Source organism: Cricetulus griseus, chromosome 8 (genome assembly GCF_003668045.3).
Source record: "Cricetulus griseus strain 17A/GY chromosome 8, alternate assembly CriGri-PICRH-1.0, whole genome shotgun sequence".
Classification (NCBI taxonomy): Eukaryota; Metazoa; Chordata; class Mammalia; order Rodentia; family Cricetidae; genus Cricetulus; species Cricetulus griseus.
This window is the reverse complement of record NC_048601.1, coordinates 53,151,124-53,169,914: the sequence shown is the minus strand read 5'-3', so window position 1 is coordinate 53,169,914 and position 18,791 is coordinate 53,151,124. Positions and strand designations below refer to the sequence as shown.

General features: G+C 51.7%; 1 protein-coding gene across 4 annotated transcripts in view; it reads right to left on the bottom strand.

Moving 5' to 3' along the window:
* Positions 1-5,088: 5,088 nt before the first annotated feature.
* The window catches only part of Iqsec1 (IQ motif and Sec7 domain ArfGEF 1), a 106,785-nt gene continuing 93,082 nt past the window's right edge, over positions 5,089-18,791 (bottom strand). For 2 of the 4 annotated variants that reach the window (XM_027428865.2, XM_027428866.2), the window contains exons 7-14: positions 17,941-18,080; positions 17,556-17,585; positions 16,220-16,345; positions 15,034-15,133; positions 13,495-13,656; positions 12,726-12,902; positions 8,760-8,809; positions 5,089-7,695 (exon numbers count right to left, since the gene is read on the bottom strand). In XM_027428865.2, the coding sequence (XP_027284666.1) occupies positions 7,195-7,695; positions 8,760-8,809; positions 12,726-12,902; positions 13,495-13,656; positions 15,034-15,133; positions 16,220-16,345; positions 17,556-17,585; positions 17,941-18,080 (1,286 nt within the window). In that variant the 3' untranslated portion in view covers positions 5,089-7,194. Of the gene's footprint in view, positions 7,696-8,759; positions 8,810-9,964; positions 11,811-12,725; positions 12,903-13,494; positions 13,657-15,033; positions 15,134-16,219; positions 16,346-17,555; positions 17,586-17,940; positions 18,081-18,791 lie in introns of those variants that run through there. The other 2 variants (XM_027428871.2, XM_027428872.2) reach the window with 2 other exon arrangements.

Sequence of the window (18,791 nt, the reverse complement as noted above, 5' to 3'; positions counted from 1 at the left end):
GGGAATGAATGCATGCTTACTGTGTATTTTGTGTGTTGCAAGCACACACACACACACACACACACACATGTGCATGTGCATGTATAGGTCAAAGGCCAAACTCAGGTGTCATTTCTTAGGTATCATCCACCTTGTTTTGGAGACAGAGTCTCCCACTGTCCAGGAACTCACTAAACAGCCAAGTTTGCTGGCCAATGAGCCCCAGGAACCTATGTCTCAGCTTCCCCAGCACACTCCCTTTTTTTTTTTTTTTTGGTTCTGGGTATTTAACTCGTGTCCTCATGCTTGTAGCAAGCACTATCCTGGCTGATCATCCCCTTATCTTGTTTAATGTCACTGAGCTTGATGAGGTTTTGGTCAGAATTACAATGACAAATGATGACAACATACAAGCCAGTCTTATAGTATTTTCCTTTTGATGAAAGAGTTGAGCATGTTCCCACTGAGACGTAGTGGCTCTGCAGCTGTTTTGAGCTGTGCAGTTATTCCACTCTGTTGTCTTGGGGTGTGTCCTGCTTTCTGGAGTCTGCAGATATGTGGCAGGGAATTTATTAAAGGAATTGGTTTGTGATGTCTGGGGAGCCTGTGACATCCCATGTGTGCCATGTGTAGACTTGGAATCATGTAATCACATTCCTGAGAATGTGGGGAGCCTGAGGTGTGACCTGTGCTCCTGAGCCAAAGATTGGCTGCATCTCTGGAGTAAGGTCCAGAATTCCAGATGCAGAAATCTGAAGTCCGAATGAGGGCGAGACATGTATGCACCATCTGAAGCCAGAGCCAGGGTGTGGCCAGTCACCTTCCCTGTGTGGGCTCTGCTCCATCCAGGCTTGCCCAAGGATTGTTGATGGGCCCTTGTCAGGGGGAGGCAGATCTGCTGCAAATTATCACAGGTCAAATGTTGGTTTCTTCCTGAGAACACTCTCAGGCCACCCAGGAAAAATCAACCCAGTCATGTGGGTATTCCCCAGCCCAGTCAAACCCAAACCCCAATCACCCATCACAGGAGGACATCTGAGGAGTGTGCTGGGTGCTCGCAATTCCCTCACTCCATTCCCTCATCTCACGATGCTGGTATGTCTTCATCGGTGATGTGATCTCACTAATTGGTGGTTCAGGTGATGCCATCTTTATCTTCAAAGTCAATGATTTTAGAGCCACCCCTTACAGTCTGGTGAGATGACCTCTTAGGTCAGTGGTTTCCCTTCAGCTTTATGATTGTATTCTAGCTTACTGTTCCATGCCTCTCCCTTAAGGACTCCAATCACAGACTGCTAGGTGTCCCCATGCCCCAGCTGTGTCATGTGACTCTCCCTTTAGCTTCAGTCTCTCGAATCTTTTCAGTCCTCCTTCCGTTGGGGAAAGTTTTACTGTGCCTGAGGTGACTGCATTTTTCCCCTTCAGTTTTTCTGCTTTGAGACTGTTTTCGTATCCCTGATGGCTTGTTTACTTAGGGGAAGTGCTCTACTTACTTTTTCTGTTGCTGTGACAGAATCCTATCACCAAAAGCAACTTTAGGGAAGAATTTATTTCAGCTTACACTTCTAGATGATAACCCATGACTGAGGGAAGAAACTCAAGAAAGGAACCTGATGCAGAAACCAGCTAAGAATGCCCTTTAAGTTGCTGCCTGGCTTGACTCCTCTCCCAGCTAGCTTTCTTATTCAGTCCAGGACCACAGGCTTAGGAATGGTGCTACCCACAGTGGGCTGGACCCTCCCATATCAATCATCAATCAATATAGTCTCTCACAGACATGGCCACCAGCAAGTCTGACCTAGGCAATTCCTCTTCTAGGTGATTCTAGGTTGTGGCACACTGTTAATAAAAACCAGCACAGGTAGGTAGTCTTATAGTTACCTTCTGCTTCTGTGTGCATCTGGAGTATGTACATGTTTATGGGGTCCAGAGATCAACATTCAGGGTCTTCCTCCACTGTTCTCGATCTTACTCTTTCAGACAGAATCTCTCATTGAACATAGAGCTCACTGATTTGGCCAGGCTAGCTGGCCTGAGTCCTAGAGGTCCTCTTGTCTCTGTCCTTTCCCCTGCAATGCTGGGCAGATGAGTCCCCAAGCCCAGCTTTCACATGGTTGCTGGGGATTTGAACTCGGGTCCAATGTGTTTGTGTACTGAGCACTTTGCCCAGCTCCGTGCCTTTAACTTTTGCACATTTGTGTCCCCGTGTTTCTTTGGGTTTGTGACCAGGCAATGTGTGCAATGCTCTAATAAAACTTGCTTATGGAGCTGACTCTCCATCTTTACAGCCTCCTGATGGGGGCTGTTTCTCAGGGTCTGTGGTACTGGCTGAGGTCACCGGCATTATCCCACTGAGTCCTCTGACTGTATTGTGCTGTGGGGTTCATCCTGACTTTCTGGCCTCAGGGGACTGTCTTCCCACAGACCTGTGATATTTGTGGCTTCTGCTTTCCCAACAGCCAAGCTGTATATATAGAGCTGCCTGTTTTCTCCAGAGTAGTTCTCAAAGGCTATGGGGAAACTCCAAGTATGGAATCTCTGATGGTAACCTGTGATAACTGCAGTGAGGCTGTCTTTAGCATTTTCGTAGGATGTCTCTGGCTTTCAGATTGGCTTTGTATTTTATTTTTGAGACAAAATCTTAGAATGTAGCCCTGGAACTTACTATATTGCCCAGGCTGGCCTTGAACCTGTGGCAATTTTCTTTCCTTGACCTCTCAAGTGCTGAGATTACAGGAATGCACAGCTGTGTTTGGCCTTGGCTTGTCTTTTTGAGATACTTGCTACTGTAGCCCAGGCTAGCCCTGAATTCAGGGCAATGCTCCTGCCTCAGCCTCTTGAGTTCCAGAATTACAAGCTTGTGCCACCATACCTCGCTATCTTTCCAATTTAAATGGGAGTTTTTGTCCCCATAACCCTGGTCATATTACTTTATCGGGGATAGAGGGAAGGAAAACTTTCTCTAAACGCCTTCTAGGCATGAAACTACACTAGAGGTGAAGAAGGTGACCGTCACAGTACATGATGTCTTGCTGGCGAGGAGCGCCGTTTTGGAGTTAGCGGCTTTATGACATGGCCCAAGGAGAGCAGAAAGAGATGGGTCTAACTTGACCTTCAGGGGTACCTCACAGCTCCATGTAAGACTGGCCATCCCAGAGGGCCCAGGAAGTCTCCAGAGAGAAAGGGCTTGTAGGATCATAGGGCCATGCAGAGTTCTAGGAAGGAGTGTGTAGGCGGCACCAGAGCTGTTGAAGCCAGCAGGTAAGGGCCACATACTTCTGGGGCTGAGTGGCTGGACCCATACACAGCCTGCAGGGATCAGATAGTCAAAGGAACAAATCCCGACCCCAGGTCTTCTATGTCTCCCTAGCCAGGCTTCACACTATCAAAAGGGTGGCTGGCAGTGGCTGGGCACACTGTCAATGGTGACAGCACAATGAAGGCCACATTCTGAGCCCAGCTGCTAGTGGTATTGACCCAACATCTCCATCCCCCAATGTCAGCTCATTTTCAGAGGCATTTTTGTCTAGTCCGGCTCCAGATACAGCCTGTCTCCAAGGCTAGCACAGCTTCAGGAAGCCTCATCTGTAGTAGCTCTTCCAGAGACCCATAGGCTGCAGCCTGAAGGGATCAGGTCTACTCTGGGAGAGGACATGGATGGCCTGGAGCAGATACACACACAACCATGATCATGGGGAACGTGGGCTGCACAGACCATGGCTCACTTCCATGTGGAGGAGTGTGGTGGTTTAAAGGGAGACCAGCAGAGGGTTCTCTGGGAATGTCCAACAGGGAATTTGACCTTCATTGGAGGTTAGGTGTATTATGTAAAGACAGCCTGGACCAGGAAATGAGAACCTACACAAAACAGCATCACACATCACATTAACCAATATGGAGGATGGGCAGAGTCTGCCTTAGGTCATGATCCCTCTTAAATATCTCAGGATTGAGCTACCGGAGTTTTTCTTACTCTTTTCCACATATGTTGCTCTCAGTCCCGGTACCTCCCTCTGTAGCTCAGAGAGAGCCCCCAAGCCCCAGTGTTTGCAGAAACAGACAGGACAGACATCGCTCAACCCTCCTGGCCCCTCATTCAAGTCTCCCAGCAGCACCCTCAATTGGAGTTAGTCAGGGGTATTTGGGGAAGCTGTGTCCAGGACAAGCCTGGTCATCTGCAGACCAGAATGGAATGATCAAAAACAGTGAGACCCGAGCGAGCTACAGTACTTATGGGATCTCCCACAGGACCCAGGCTGGGCTTTCCTCACAGTGCTGATGGCAGTCAGCCCCCTCCCTCACAGCTCAAGTGCAAACCCTGACGCTTAACCCCTCAGAAGGCTCCGCTCCGAAGTCTTTACAATGTGCTAGAGCGCATGCTCTACACCAGGCTGCTGGGGACACCGATGGCACATTGAGGTGAGCTTTATTTTTACACTACTATACAACTCACTCAGGAGCTTCAAAAAATACAAACCCACAACTTTACTATTGTTCCTGGAAAGCACTTTGTGATGTTATCAGGTGCCTTCTGCCGGCCACCAGTTCCATAGATGACCAGGATAACTTGTGTCATTAGTGCAGGCCCCCAGTGTGTCCTGATAGTGGTAAGCAGAGGTGTAGACACTGAGGGGCTCTGCCTCTTCTTGTCTCCCCTCTCCTCAGACAAGGACCACAGTGACTCTGTATGCCAGACAATATGGTACAGCGGTATGCAAGCAGCTTGCGCTTCCAAGCTAGCTCTGTGGTGTGACTCGCAGGCCCAGACACATCCTCTGAGGACATTTCCCTGTCTCTAAAACAACACAGAATCACAAGGTCTGGTTACTCTGACCCAATAACCCATGGAGTTGGTATCCCAGAGAAAGACTGAACATTATCTTCAGCATGTCTCCAGGACACATGGAGGGTAGCAGAGAGGAGCCCAGAGCCCTGGCTAGCCAAGGAAGTGCAGGAGACTAGAGAGGGAGGCCTTGCCTCACCAGATAAACTGGGTCTTCCTTCAGGTTTGTTCCTGAATGGTGTCCCTTCAAAAAGAGAGTATCTAATGGCCATGTCTCTTTTTCAGAACAAACTCAAGTTCATGGTTAACTTACCACTGGCTGGGAAGATGGTGAAAAAAGCCGACAATATTTAATGTTACCACTCCAACTGTTTGCCAACAGTAACACTGATGTATTTTGCAAATGTACAATACAGAGAGCACAGCCCCACAGGACCAGTGCCAGGTGACATGCAGCGCAGTTCCCCTTCCTCTCCAGACAGTGTCCTTCAACAGAGGACAGACAGTACTCAGGGCCTAAGGAAAGCAAGGGACTTGGGGCACTGTGAAGCAGGCAGCTCCTCACCAGCTGGCCCCAGCCAGATACACTCTGCTTATCAGTTGTCTTTCTGTGCAGATGACAAGAGAAGGATGAGCCATGCCGACAGGGGATGGGGTGGGCAGGCTGAGTCACTGGGAGACAGAAGGCTGACCTCCACGTGGCTGGCGGGATTTGCTCTCTGCAGAGATACAAAGTGCTCAGTTTGCAGATCTGCTGGTACGTGACCTCGACGATGACGACAGGACAGGGATGAGAGGAGGGAAATGGTTGGCCCCAGCAAGCCAGCAGGGTAGCGATGGGCCAGACTGGGCTCATGATCTCTTGTGGTTGGGCTGGCCAGCTGGCTCACAAGGTCCTAGACGCAGCCCACGGTCAGGCGGCAGCTCCTTCCTTTCTGAAAGGGACTCCGCGCAGGCAGAGGCCACAGGCAGTCCTCAGGTCCTAGGCTTAGGAGCACAGCACTGGAGGCTGCGGTGGCTGGAAGGGCTGAAACTGTAAAGTACAGCCCGTGGGTGACTCAGGCACAGGAACATGGGCAGCATGTGGCCCCAGGGGAAGTGCATGGTGTCACACATGGAAGCAACAAGAACACAGCTGGGGCATGTGGGGCCTGGCAGCTCACTGGACCATGACAGGCAGTGGGGGCTTCACCTGGCCAGGGCCAAGCACTCATTGGCTAGGCACAGTGATGACACAGGGGTCACGAGCACATGGCTGCATGGAATTACAGTGATTGCTGTTGCCACTCAGAACACAACACGGGACACACACACCGCCCTGGGCCGCCCAGCGCTCACGCCACCCGCCTGCTGGGGCTGGGAACTGGATGAGGGAGTTATGGCATTGGGTAGACGAAGATGAGTGGTCATAGTGTTGGGGATGGTCCCTCTGCCATGTGGGCCCTTGGAGGATCGTGGGGGAGGGTGAGCATGGCTCACCATGTAGAGGGAAGGAATGTAGAGCATGGGAGTTCAAAGTTATGGCAGCCAGTATAAAGTGTCTAGGGATCTGTGGGGCTGAGGTCCTGAGACAGTCAGCTCTAGACTGGTTGCCCCAAGTACTAGGATAGAGGTGACTGCACTTTGCCTAGTTGCTTACTGGAGATAACAGCAGTTATAATACTGATTACTTAGAATAGTACTCTGTTAATAAAATAGGGGTCTATACAGAGCAGAGTGGGGTATTAGACAGTCAGGTGCTGTGTTACTTGGCACAGTGAGTTATGAGCGTGTAAGGTTTCAGCCAGGCTAGAGGGGATTTCTTCATATGAAAATATGGAAGGACCTGGGTTTCTTCTAGCAGGGTTTTTGGTCTACTCACACATTTATCTAGATTGACTTCCTGTCACTTAAGTGGCAGTCCTTAGGAGGTCCCTAGTTCTAGCTTTGTGGATGAAATGCTTATCTCCCACACACAAACACTACCTATACAGTATGTATATATATATATTTATATATTTATATATTTATATTATATAAAGTTTACTTACGTATTTTCATCACCCATATCAGGCCTACTTATTATTATTATTATTATTATTATTTTTGACCACTGCCAATAACAGAACAATAACACAGCCGGTCTGGGGTTGGTTCTGTTGTATCTGTCTTTTGTTAAGTTGGGTTTTCAGATGTGTGTGGAGTGAGGGCTGAGGGCTGACAGGGTGAGAGACAATTCCACTTCTCCTTGGTCAGCGCTGTGTCAAGGCCAATGGTGGCTGAGGCCCAGCCTCGGGCCGAGTGGGAACTCTACTCTGTGGAAGGCGAGCCCATGGGTCCACTCAGGCTATGGATTAGAGGGAGTGGAGACAGTGGTGCCTTGGGCTGACCTGAGGCTGGTGCCTGGTAGGCCCTTGTGTGCCTGGTGTGTGATAGGCGGCTGCCTACACTGTCTACACAACTGTGCTGATGCCACTGGGCTTGGCCTTGCTGCTGGTAGGGGGCGGTGGGGCAGGGGGTTGTCCATGGTGATGGGCTGCATGCCCCACGTGACCAGGGTGAGCTGTGGGCAGAGGCGGGTGGCTGTGCGTATGGGCCACGTATGGGGGGTGCGCCCCGTGTGGGCCATGGTGGTACTGGTGGGTGTGCTGCAGGTGTGGGGGTGGGTGGTAGTGGTGGTGGTGGTGATAGGGGGGTGGGTTCTGCTGCGCGTGGCAGTATTGTACATGGTGCCCATGCAGAGGGCCCTCTGAGGGCCCGGGGTGATGGGCGTGAGGGGGTCCTGGGGGAGGGGCTGAGGGTGGGTGGGCCTGGGGAGGGGGCTTCCCTCTCCTGCTCCCAAACAAAGAACCCAGGAGAGAGGAGGAGTTAGGCACGGGCTGGGGGGGGCGAGATGGGCACTCTCGTGTTGAGGTCGCTCTCCGGCGCATGTGAGGACTGCTAATGATGGAGCCCTAAAAAGGAAATTCATAGAAACCAAAATTAAAAGATCTCGAAGCACACAGGCCTGACCAAGCTTTCCAAATTCAGAAGTCACCCACTGACTGCTGGGCCCGAGGATAGGAAAGATGCAGGCTCAGCCTGACAGCCACTGTGCAGGGCAGCTGGGGGCTGGTCCTGATGGAGGTGAGGGGCATCTCCTTTCTGTGCAACAGCACAAGGATACTTCTGCCAGAGTGAGGCATCAGCCCACGTGACAGGGTAGGGTGTTGTGAGCATGTGAGGCCACGGGGTGGGTAGCAGTGAGTGTGGAAGAGGCATGAACCTGGTTCCTGTGAAGCTGGGCCTTAAACTCCCCTGGGACCTCTGCCCATGGGGGGGGGTGTCCAGAGGAATCTGGGATGGTGGGATCAGACAGGTAGGACCCTATAACCTTATCCTTGGGGGTGGGGGACATGGCCTAGGACTTTCCTCGAAGCTGCCGGTTACAAACCCAGGAGGAGTAAAAGGTCTGTAGGTTCAGTCAAGGTGTGGGCAGCAGGGAGCAACAGGGAATGAATGAAAGAAAGCTCATGAAATCCACACTGACTCTTCCTTTCTCTCAGAAACTCCTCCTGTGAGCTAGCTAAGCGATTCCATTGTGTCCTGACCCCAGACACACAGCCAGTAAAACTCCAGGAAGGAAGCAATGGATGGCGGAGCGTAGGGATAGGCGAGTGGGGCTAACACATCCAACAGTGAGAGCTGAGGATGAGTGAGGGGCGGGTGGCGCTTGCGCCCGGGGCGGGACCTGAAAGCCAGGACGTTCATCATGCTCAGGAACCACAGGGAACAGGGGTTAAGTGGAAATGAGAACACAAAACCCACGCCTCCCTCTCCCCAACCCTTGGGTCAGAACAAGCAGTGAGAGGCATGGATGCTTCTAGGCAGAGAAGCTGCATGCAGGGCGGAGGCAGGCAGGGCGGGAGGGCCAAGTCTGTGTCTCTGCAGGAAGGGGAGGGAAGAGCAAAAGAAGACAACATAGAAACCAAGGGAGGGTGACACAGGATGGCCAGCTGGACGGGTGCTTCCTACTTACTTCCACATTGCTCTCTAGCGATCCCGCACTGCTGCGACGCCCTCGCTTCCCTGCCCAGAACATGCAATACCAGAGGTTAGACACGCACACCAGGCCTGCCGCTGCCACTGCCGCCTGCCGCTGCCACTGCCCGCAGTTGGGGCTGGCCCATGTGTCTGCCAGTTAAGGGGGGCTTGAACGGGCTCAGTGGGGAGGCCAGCAGCAGTGCAGTGAAAGTTTTAAAAACAATGGCGTGAACAAATGCTCAGCGAAAGGGAGAAAATGTTTTTAAAACCAGGTCCAACTTTGTAATGTTTATCCTGAACTGTGGTCTTTGGGGAGGGGGTCTGAGGTGGGGATATGTGTACTACCACCTCAAACTCCTGCCTGCTCACCTGACTCAGAGCAGCCAGCCTCAGCTGGGGGTACAGCTTCTGCAACAGCACAATACCCTGATCCCCAGTGGATTTCATATATATATATATATATATGCATATCCACATGCATGCTTACATATATATATTCCCCTCCTTGCCTTCTGGGGCAGAGCAGTTGGTCAAGGGGAAACTGAGTCTTGGGCCCCTTGTCCTCTGGTACCTCTGGGGGTAGGGTTTGGTTTGTGCAGTGCCCTGCCTCCTGAGTCTACCTCTCCTACCCAAAATACAATGCATTCTAAGTCCAAAGTGTCTACAATGAGGACATAGCACATAGTAGGTACCCACCCATCAATGTATGCTGGCTATGTCAAAGAGAGGTTGGACCTTCCAATAGCCCACTCATGCCTCAGCAGTCCCTTCAGAAGTCTCTCCTTGACTTCTTGTTTGAGGGTGCAGGATCTCTGGTAAGCCTCTGTGGGTGCAGCGCTAGCTGTTGAGTTGAATTGAGCACCATGCTGGATGGGTCAGAGGGAAGCACCAAGGCCAAGACAAGGTATGGGCTACCTCCATTTACAAAGAGAGCTGGTGGATGAAGAGGCTGCTGTGTGCCTCTCTGGTGGCCAGGCCTATCATCAGGGCCTGAGAGTCTCTGTCCCTCAAAGCAGATTGGACTGCAAAGAAGTATCAGGTGGAGACAACTATGGGCCTTTTAGCCTTAACATGACCACTGAGACTAGTAGTGACAAGCAGATATGGAGGAGGAGATCTAGTTACTTCTTTGTCTGCTGACCCCAAGCCCCAGATTCAAGGGAGAATCTAGGTCAGGGGAAGGAAGGCTATGACACCATGTAGATATCAGCTGCTGGGCATCCTGGGTAGATGGCCCCTTCCTTTAGTGAGAAGGATGTTTCCCCATCTGCAGGTACAAAAGAGGCTTCCCAATGAGGTCCATGGCAGAAGTAGGCTTCAAGCTGCAAAGGATACACCCACTATGGCTTAGGCTTTTGGCCTCATTTTTCCATCTGTGAGATGACCATTTCCTGACTCCAAGCTGCTCTCTTGGGTGGCCAGGATACTGTGGCACAACATGCATGAAGAGTGTCCCTTCTCTGCTCTCATTTTTCAGATAGGCTCCTAAGCCCCTCCCCATGCACCTGAGGCTCCCCAGAAAAGACCAGGTGGCTTGCAGCCAGAACTGGAGCAGAGGGAGACTGTATTGCCCAGTGGGGGCTGTAGTTTCTTCAATTTCATCTTTTCCACTTCTCAGCTCTCCCCACAATCACTCACAGAACTGTGTACTCACTGCTGCACCCCCACAAGCCTGCTCAAACATTCAGCCACTGGGAGTAAGGCATGCTGGACGCACAGGCTCACGCCCTGGTCTGCATGGTTCAGCTGAAAGGGTCTCATATATGGTCCTTAAAGCCTCGGCTGCATTTCAGAGGTAGGATGAGCTCTCCTTCCTGTGCTGTGGCCCTCATACCTCACTCACGAAGGAGGATAACAGGCCAGTTCTAAATTCTTCACATGCTTTGACTTGTCAGTGCAGCTGGGGAAACTGAGGCAAGGCCTGCCTGCTCAAGAATGGTAGCAGAGTAATGGCATAAGCTTCAGACAGCTGACTCCAGAACCCATGCTGCCCAGTCTCTGCTGGACATTGTGTAGTAGGAGGCGATGTAGCTGTTCATTGCCACCAGTTCTCACAGATGGACTGCCCTGGTACAGCATCCGAAGTCTCTGACTCCAGGGATGGCCTCTGTGGGAACTTGGTACTGGTCAGTGTAGCTGGGGAGGGCCAGGCTAGGTATGGCTACTACATGTCTGCTCACAGGTCCTCGTTTTTGTGGCCCAGGGAAGAGGACAGGACTAGAGCTGGGTCTCCTTCCTTCTCCCAAAGGGAGGTGTCTATCGATGGGCTTGCTTGTGAGCCATTCCAGGTTCCTGCTGGGCTCAGGCCTTGTCTGTGATGGGGCGGGCTACTGCAAATCAGAGGCAGCTGCTCTCAAGGAACCCTGCCCCACTATAATGATCAAGGCCTGCATCTTCATGAGATAGTGCACCTGACTGTCATCACCTCAGGCTTTGCACGGTGGCACTGTGGAGAGTGAGGACGACTAGGCTGCCTGTTGGGAGCTGGTTGCCCAGGTCAAGAAGCCTGCCTCTCCAGATGCCCTGCCAGTGTCTTCCAGGGTAAGATGCTGCTTCACTGGACATCACTGGTGGTCTTGGCTGGACTCAGATGTTTGGGATCCCCTCTGAGTCTTTTGCCCCTGATGAAATCCTTGATGTGTCCAGGAAACGACCAGTAACAATTCAGAAAGCAGCTGCATCAAGATGCTCCATCCTTGCAGGGATGCAACCAGACAGGTGATTCTGCCTGACCCTTGAGCCTGCTGCCCCAGGCCTCAGTTACAGCGGGGCCACTGCACAGACTCAAACCACCCCAGGGCCCAAGCAGTCCCGTGACATGGGCTGGGTTGAACAGGCCACTGGGAAGCTAGTGGTTCTCAACCAGGGTGATTTGACACCTGGCATTTCTGGAGATGCAACAGGTTGTCATAAGTGAGCAAGTGCTGCTGGCCTTGGTGAACCAGGCACAGTTCAATGGCAGGCAGTTATTTGCCTCAGAGTGTCTCCAGTGCCCAGGTTGAGAAGCCCTGGCTTAAACCCTCATGCTGGTGGTGTCAGATTCTCACTATGGGAAAAAAAAATGACAAAAACAAAACTCAAAAAAGGAAAAAAACAAAAAAAACAAAAAACAAAAAAAACCAACAATTCCTGAGAAATGAGAAAGCAGTATGAGGCAGAGCTGTGGTGGGAGGGCTGGGAGGGAGTGCTGGGCAGGCTCTAAGTGCCCCACCTCACTTAAGGACCAAGGCTACACTGCTCCATGCACACTTACTGGCTAGACACTTGTGGTAGCTAAGGGGCTGCTGCTCTGACAGCATCTGTTTCCTCTCCAAGGCTGGATGAGGAGGCCACTGATAGCAGCTTCCTGAGGCTCACAGTACTCTCTGCCTCTAAGAAATCTAGGTGGCTTGCAGGTTCCTGCTCTCTGGGGCTAAATGGCTGGCAGAAAATTAAACTACAGAAACAAGGAAATACCACTGACAGTGAACGGCTTCCACTAGGTGTCTTTCCCCCACACTCTGCCACACACCTACTGTGGCAGTGGCTTTATGCTAGACAGAGGCCTGGAATTCTCAGGAAAAGAGCCCTACAGGAAGCAAACCAGGACAGTGGCAAAGAGGGTTCCCAGACAGTTCAGTAGCCTTCGTTCCATTTCATTCATTAGCATAGGACACACAGCAGTGGAAAGCACACGGGACGCACCAGCCTGATGCTCTTAGCTTTAGAGCGATAGATATGGGGGCGGGAGGGAAGTGATAAAGACCCTGGGAGAAGTAGGAAGTGGGGTACCATCCCTGGGTGTCTTGCACAGACTGTCCCTTGGACACTTCTGTGTCCCGCTACAGTCCTGGGATGCTCATGGACCTCCAAGAAAACTGTGTCCATGCCCTGAGCAGCCCTTCACCATGCCTGCCCATGGACGCCAGGCCTCAGTCCTGCATGCATCAGCTGGAAGGCTGCTTCTCAGCCCAGCTCTTACCCGCTTCTGAGAGGTCTCTCAGGGAGCTGCTGAGGGCACTGCGCTTGAGGCCCTCGCTGCTGGCATAGCTGTCATCCAGGCAGGCCCTGCTCAGTGTTCCGTTGCCTGACTCCTTTTTGAGGCTGGAGCACTGGGACATGCTGGGCCGCACGACACCCTTCTGTTTCTCCAGCTCCGCTGTAACAGAGGAGGAGGACCAGTGAGAGGCAGTGGCCGCTGTCCTGGGCCCTAACGCCTGGGAATAGGGAGGGAGATTCCTGGAAAAGGGGGACATCATGGCATTCTAGATAAGAAATGGGCTGTGAGCAGTCCCCGGAGGCCAGCTGCCTGTGATAACACAGACTTGCACTTTTGAGCTCAGGAGGGCTGCAAGTTAGGCTTGGACTGGTGGAGGAGTGGGCCATACTTATCTACAGAGGAGTAGGTGAGGACACTGCAAGTCTGCAGAGACCTAGAGCCAGGGCACCAACAGTTACTGGGCCAGAATGAGGATTAGGATTGAATGGCATAAACTCAACTCCACAGTGACCAGAAACAAGGGTTGGGCTAAGGCAAGCAGTATGCTGAGGGGAAGGATGGCTCCCCAAGGGCTACTCTGGCACACGTTGTTGAGACAAAGACCTGGAGAGCTCATTCCTGGGCCTCAGGGAGTCCTGGCACCAACCACTTCTGAACATTGTCATTAGCACACGACAGGAAGGATCCCTGGGAAGACCTCTTGAGACTTAGGAGCTATGCAGTGCTTCTCAGTGTCCTGCTTGGGACTTACACTCTATCCGGTGTTTCTCCATCTCCTGAACTTCAGCAACAGACTCCCGCAGGTCATCAGTGAACTTCTTCCGGTCCTGAGGATTGGGAGCGTTGAAGTTTATTAGCACTTTGATATCTGCTCCAGGGACAGCAGACGTCAGCCGGATGCCATTGGGGTAGTCTGCAGGGGAGGAGAGGAAGGGCCATGGAGTCAGCAGTCACTGTATGGTCCACTGGCCAGAGAACAAGGATGTGTGCCTTGGGATGGGCCGAGGTGGCCTCTGCAAAAGCAGAATCATAAGCAGGAAATGGCCTTCTCTCCAAGACATGGGCGACAGCCTACCCTGAAGCCAACAGTCACTGCCAGGCACCAAATCCTGGAGGACAGTGGCATCCTCAGCTGTGTGGTGTCTTATCCTTTCTCCCAGGGAACTCTGGACAACAAAGACTTTACTCCTGAAAAGCTTTCAATCATGGTCCCCTTGGGGTGACCATGTCCCCGCCCCATATCAAGCCAACTCTCTCAGTGGCTTGGCTCTCTTGGAAGCAGAGGCCCCGATGAGCATCTCCCCAAGGAAGTGAGCACTGAGTGGCACCAAGCTGAATCCCAGATATCTAAATCTAAGGTGGAAATTTTGATATGGACTCAGCAATTTACCCAAATCATTCAAACCACATATGATGTGCCTGAGTGAGGCACTCCCACTGCAGGGTGGCTGGTGCTCTCACCTGACATCTGGGTTGGAGGCACATGAATATGACCACCAGTATTCACAGCTGGCTTCACTCCTGCGCCCACTAGGTCCCTGCCCTGGCCTGAGCAGTCTGAGTTGACACAAACCTTGTCAACACTAAGGTAAGAAAGGCTGTGAAGGGTCAGGGCAAGCAGTCTGAGGAACAGGAGGGCTGAAGGCCTCAAATGCAGCTGCTAGCATGGTGGTTCTGGTGGCCAATTGTGGCTGACAGTTTTTGAAACTGCAGGTTTCTGGAAGGCTGATTACAAGAGTGTACTAGCTTGTCTCGAGACAAGGTGGGGTCTGTAACACTACAGACACTTCAGCCCTGCCACACTAGCAGAACAACTGTCCCAGCTCAGGGACTTCTGACAGAAGAGAAGGAGAAGAAAGCAGCCCGGGAGAAGGGGCCAGACCTAAGCAATAATGGGTCCATAGGTAGGAGCTCTGGGCCCAACTATACTACACTGGAGAACCAGTGTGGGGGTCCCATAGGGTAGGCATTACAGATGGGGGGGTCAGGGTTGGTGTGGGGGTTCCCATAGGGTAGGCATTACAGATGGGGGGGCAGGGTTGGTGTAGGACAATGACTCTCAGCTTCTGCATGTGTCATCAGACTGTTCATGGATTGCTTCTCTTGGACATGCCACAAATGAACCTACTTCTGCCTGCTAAAACCCTGGTCCCTGGCAAAGTACCCTCTATTCATCTAGCCTGTCCTGAGGAGGGAATGTGTACATAGAAGGCTTGCATCCTAGCTGAAGGTGACAGGAACAAAGGGAACAATGTGCCCTCTCATACCCCACAGGTCCCAGAAGACTCACACTGGTTCTCGAAGAGCAGGACTTGCATGCCATAGAGGGAGAAGGACTGCCGGAAGCTGTATGTCACCGAGTTCTTCTTCTTCTGGAAGATCTTGGTCACCTAAGGCAGCAGATACAGAGCAATGCTGCAGTGTTTGGGGAGGCTAGGGTCCTTGTGCCATCTCAGCTGCCACCAAAGCCCAACAGACAGCACAGGGGCCAGTGCCTATGCCTGGGGATGGGCAGCTAAGGCAAAATGGTGCTGACCTCAGAGGTCAGGGCTCGCTCTTTCAACACCACTCCTAAGAGCAAGACCATCATTTCCAGACTAGCAGAAAGCCTGTTGCATGTAAAAGGCTCTCTAGACACAAGGACACTTAGACCTGGGGTGACTTGTTCAAGGGTTCAAACCTTCATGCCTGAGTGAGGTCTCTGCCCATCACAGCAGTCACTGTTATCAAAGAGACCAGAAGCCAGCCAGTGCAGTAATTGTGCTGGTTAGCTTCTGACATATTGATACACCAGAGTCATCTGAGAAGAACAAACCTCAATTGAGACAACTCTTGTATTACAGTGGCTGGTAGGCAAGTCAATGGGGCATTTGATTGAGGTGGGAGGTACCACCCCTGGGGCAGGTGGTCCTAACTTGTATTAAGAAAGCAAACTGAGGAAGCCAGTAAGCAGGTTTTCTCTATGGTCTCTGCTTTGTTTTGATTCTTGCCCTATAAGCTAAACTAAACCCTTTTCTCATTAAGTTAAGTTGCTTTTGATCATGGTGTTTATCACAGCATTAAAAAGCAAACTAGCACAGAAATCCTATTTGGAGGAGGGGAGCACTTTCCTGCCAGTTTGAGAGTATGTGGCCCTGCTGAGCCAGGCAGTGCTGCAGTGCCCAGTGGCAGTGATGCACTTGGGAATGCCACATGCACGCTGGAGACTGTTTCCCTAGAAGTCTGGAGTCTCATGGGGCCTGCAGCTATGTGGAGCTCTCCTGGAAAGGGACCTGCTCTGCTCAGGATGTAGAGTCCTTCAACACTGAGGTTCTCTGGAGTCAGGCCCCCTGGATGTTCACAGAGGCCAAGGAACAACCCTGTTCATGAGTATGAGTTGGAGTCTTTCTCTTGAATTTAAAGACTGTGGGCTAGTGCCCTTGCTTAGGCATGGACATAAGAACATCTGGGCCCTGACACCTCCCAACACCACTTACCACCAGGAGGTCATTGAAGAGGAAGATCTCTCTCTGGTGCAGTCCCAGCTTCTGGGGTTTATTAGGGTCCGGAACCTCGAAAAGCCGGCAGTAGCAGACCAGCCTTCGATGGGGAAGAGAGAGTACCTGTGCAGGGAAAGACACCTGACTATTGTGACCTGCCCTCAGGGGCCTGGATGGGAGGGAATACTCTACCACTATCCCAAAGGCACTCTGAGATTCCTGACCTCTTGCAGGACTTAAGTAGACTTGCATCTGCCACGCCCCCCTCCCTTCCTACCATGTTACAGAGAACTTGTGGCCAGACATGAAGCCATGGGTTCCGACCTCTCCCAAAGCACCATCACTTGTCAGCCCTGTTTCTGCAGACAACCTTCCCAGAGTCCTCTTCCAGATGAGGACACTGAGGCATGCAGGGTTTAGAGTAGCTGGTGCTACAGGACACTGCAGAGCTTTGCTTTGAATCCCAGGGACATCTACCAAAATTCTTCCCATTGTGCCTTCTAATACCTGATAGCTGGGGCCTTGTCCTATGCTCATTGGCTTATGAGAGCAGCCCCACAATTTCACCATAGCCAAGCTATCACCCTCCAGGCCAAACTGCAAGCCACCAGCAAGGCCCAGCTCTGCTCTGGGAGTCCTGGCTCTTACAGGACACAGATGGTTTGGTAGAATCAACCCTCTGGGCCTGCTCACAGGAAGTCAGCTGCCAGATGCTTGGTGGAGCCGCTAAGTTCAGGACTTCATTTCGGAGAGAGAGAGCGTGAGCCAGTGTGGCCAACCTGGCATGCTCAGGGAGCCCAGTATGAGGGAAGATGGGAGACGAAAGCTTCTGAGGGGTGGGGAAGAGGCAAGAGGATAGGGTGTTGGGAGTCTTTCCTTGGGCAATCTGGGATGGGGGCTGCCCTGAGAGATATGAGCACAGGTAGCTGGGTATAATGGAGACTTTCAGGGGTGTGCCTGTTTGTGTATTCTGGGATGCATGGGTAGCCAAACAGAGTGGCTGAGATAGTGAAGGTATGAAGTGTGAGGGGACAGAGCAAGAGGCGTGGGAAGGCAGGAAGTTCCTTAGTGGCTACATAAAGGTCCTCTCATGCATAGTGTCTAGGTCTGGGGTCAGCAGGGTACCCACAGGAGATGCCAGGAGCCCATTTGCTTGGCTAGCCACCATCACCTTTCTTGTGTGCTTAAGGTCTCAGGACCCACAGAGGTGTGAGGCTGAGTAACTATGAAATTGAGATTCAGCTGGCTCTGGAAATGAATTTGGACTCTGTAGCAGCCCCAAGGCATGGGAGAACTGTAGATGGAGCATCAGATGAAGAGTAGAAGTACTCACACAGCCAAGCCCGTGATGCAGGGATCCAATCTATAGGAAAACACACACACACACAAAAAATTGACATTCCCAAAGGAAACTTGTGTCCCTCCCTCTGCCCAGAACCTGCTCTTTCTTTCCAGTTGCCAGGCTGCCCAGGAGTACTGCCAAAAGGAGGCCCTGGCTCTCTGTGGTCTTGTGGAGGATCTAAGGGCATCCCTAGGTCAGTGTTGAACAAGCACAGACCACACCAAGGGCCTCATGTTCTCAGGTGTGCAGCTGCAATTCTCAAGTACCAGAGGAACTACTTGGAAAAATCTCCAGGCCAGGAGGGCCCTTCCAGTGGTGGCAGAGCTGACTGACCCAGGATTACACTAAGGGGTGGAGGACCGGGCCCACTGCATACCGGCTTCTTGCCCACGATGAGCTTCTCAACCTTCTGCACCTGGGACACATGGTCCTCATTGGTCTTCAGTTCCCGCTTACGGATCCGCTCATAGATCCCAATCAGTGTCTCCCGGGGAATATCTTCACCATCATCCACACCTGGTCAAGGGAAAATGATTAGACATGAGAATGGCTGGGCTTGGGCAACAGAGGCTCCATTCTACAATGGGTCCCCATGCAGGCCTTGGATTCACATATTTCTAACAGGAGCCAGCAGAGCCACAGCCCTTCCAAGGTCCCTGTCATGGGTCTCCTTGAGTCCTTCCAGACTCAAGGAGAACAGTGCTGTGTTAATGTCTAAGCTATGTCTGTAGACCTTTGTAGATGTATCGTACAAATGAAGCAAAGGCCTGTGACATGGTCACAATGGTCTCAACTCTACAGGTGACGCTAGGGCAGTGGTTCTCAACCTTTCTAATGCTGTGACCCTTTAATACAGTTCCTTATGTTGTGATGAGGAACCATAGTTATTTTTGTTGCTATTTCATAACTGTAATTTTGCTACTGTTATGAATAATGTAAATATCAGATATACAGGATAAAGGATATCTGATATGTGACCCCTATGAGGGTCGAGACCCATATGTTGAGAACTGCTGGGCTAGCATGCATAGGTTATGCAAGCTGAAGAGTGATTTCTGGCTCTGAGAGACTTGGAGCTGAGCCCTCTTCAAGTCCCTTCCCACCTCCTAACTATGGGCGACCCAGTCTCCTGGGTTTGGTGTCCTCCTTTGTATAACAGGTCACCAAGAGCATTGGTAATACATGGGCTTGTCACAGAGAAATGAGGGAGACACATTGTTTGTCTAA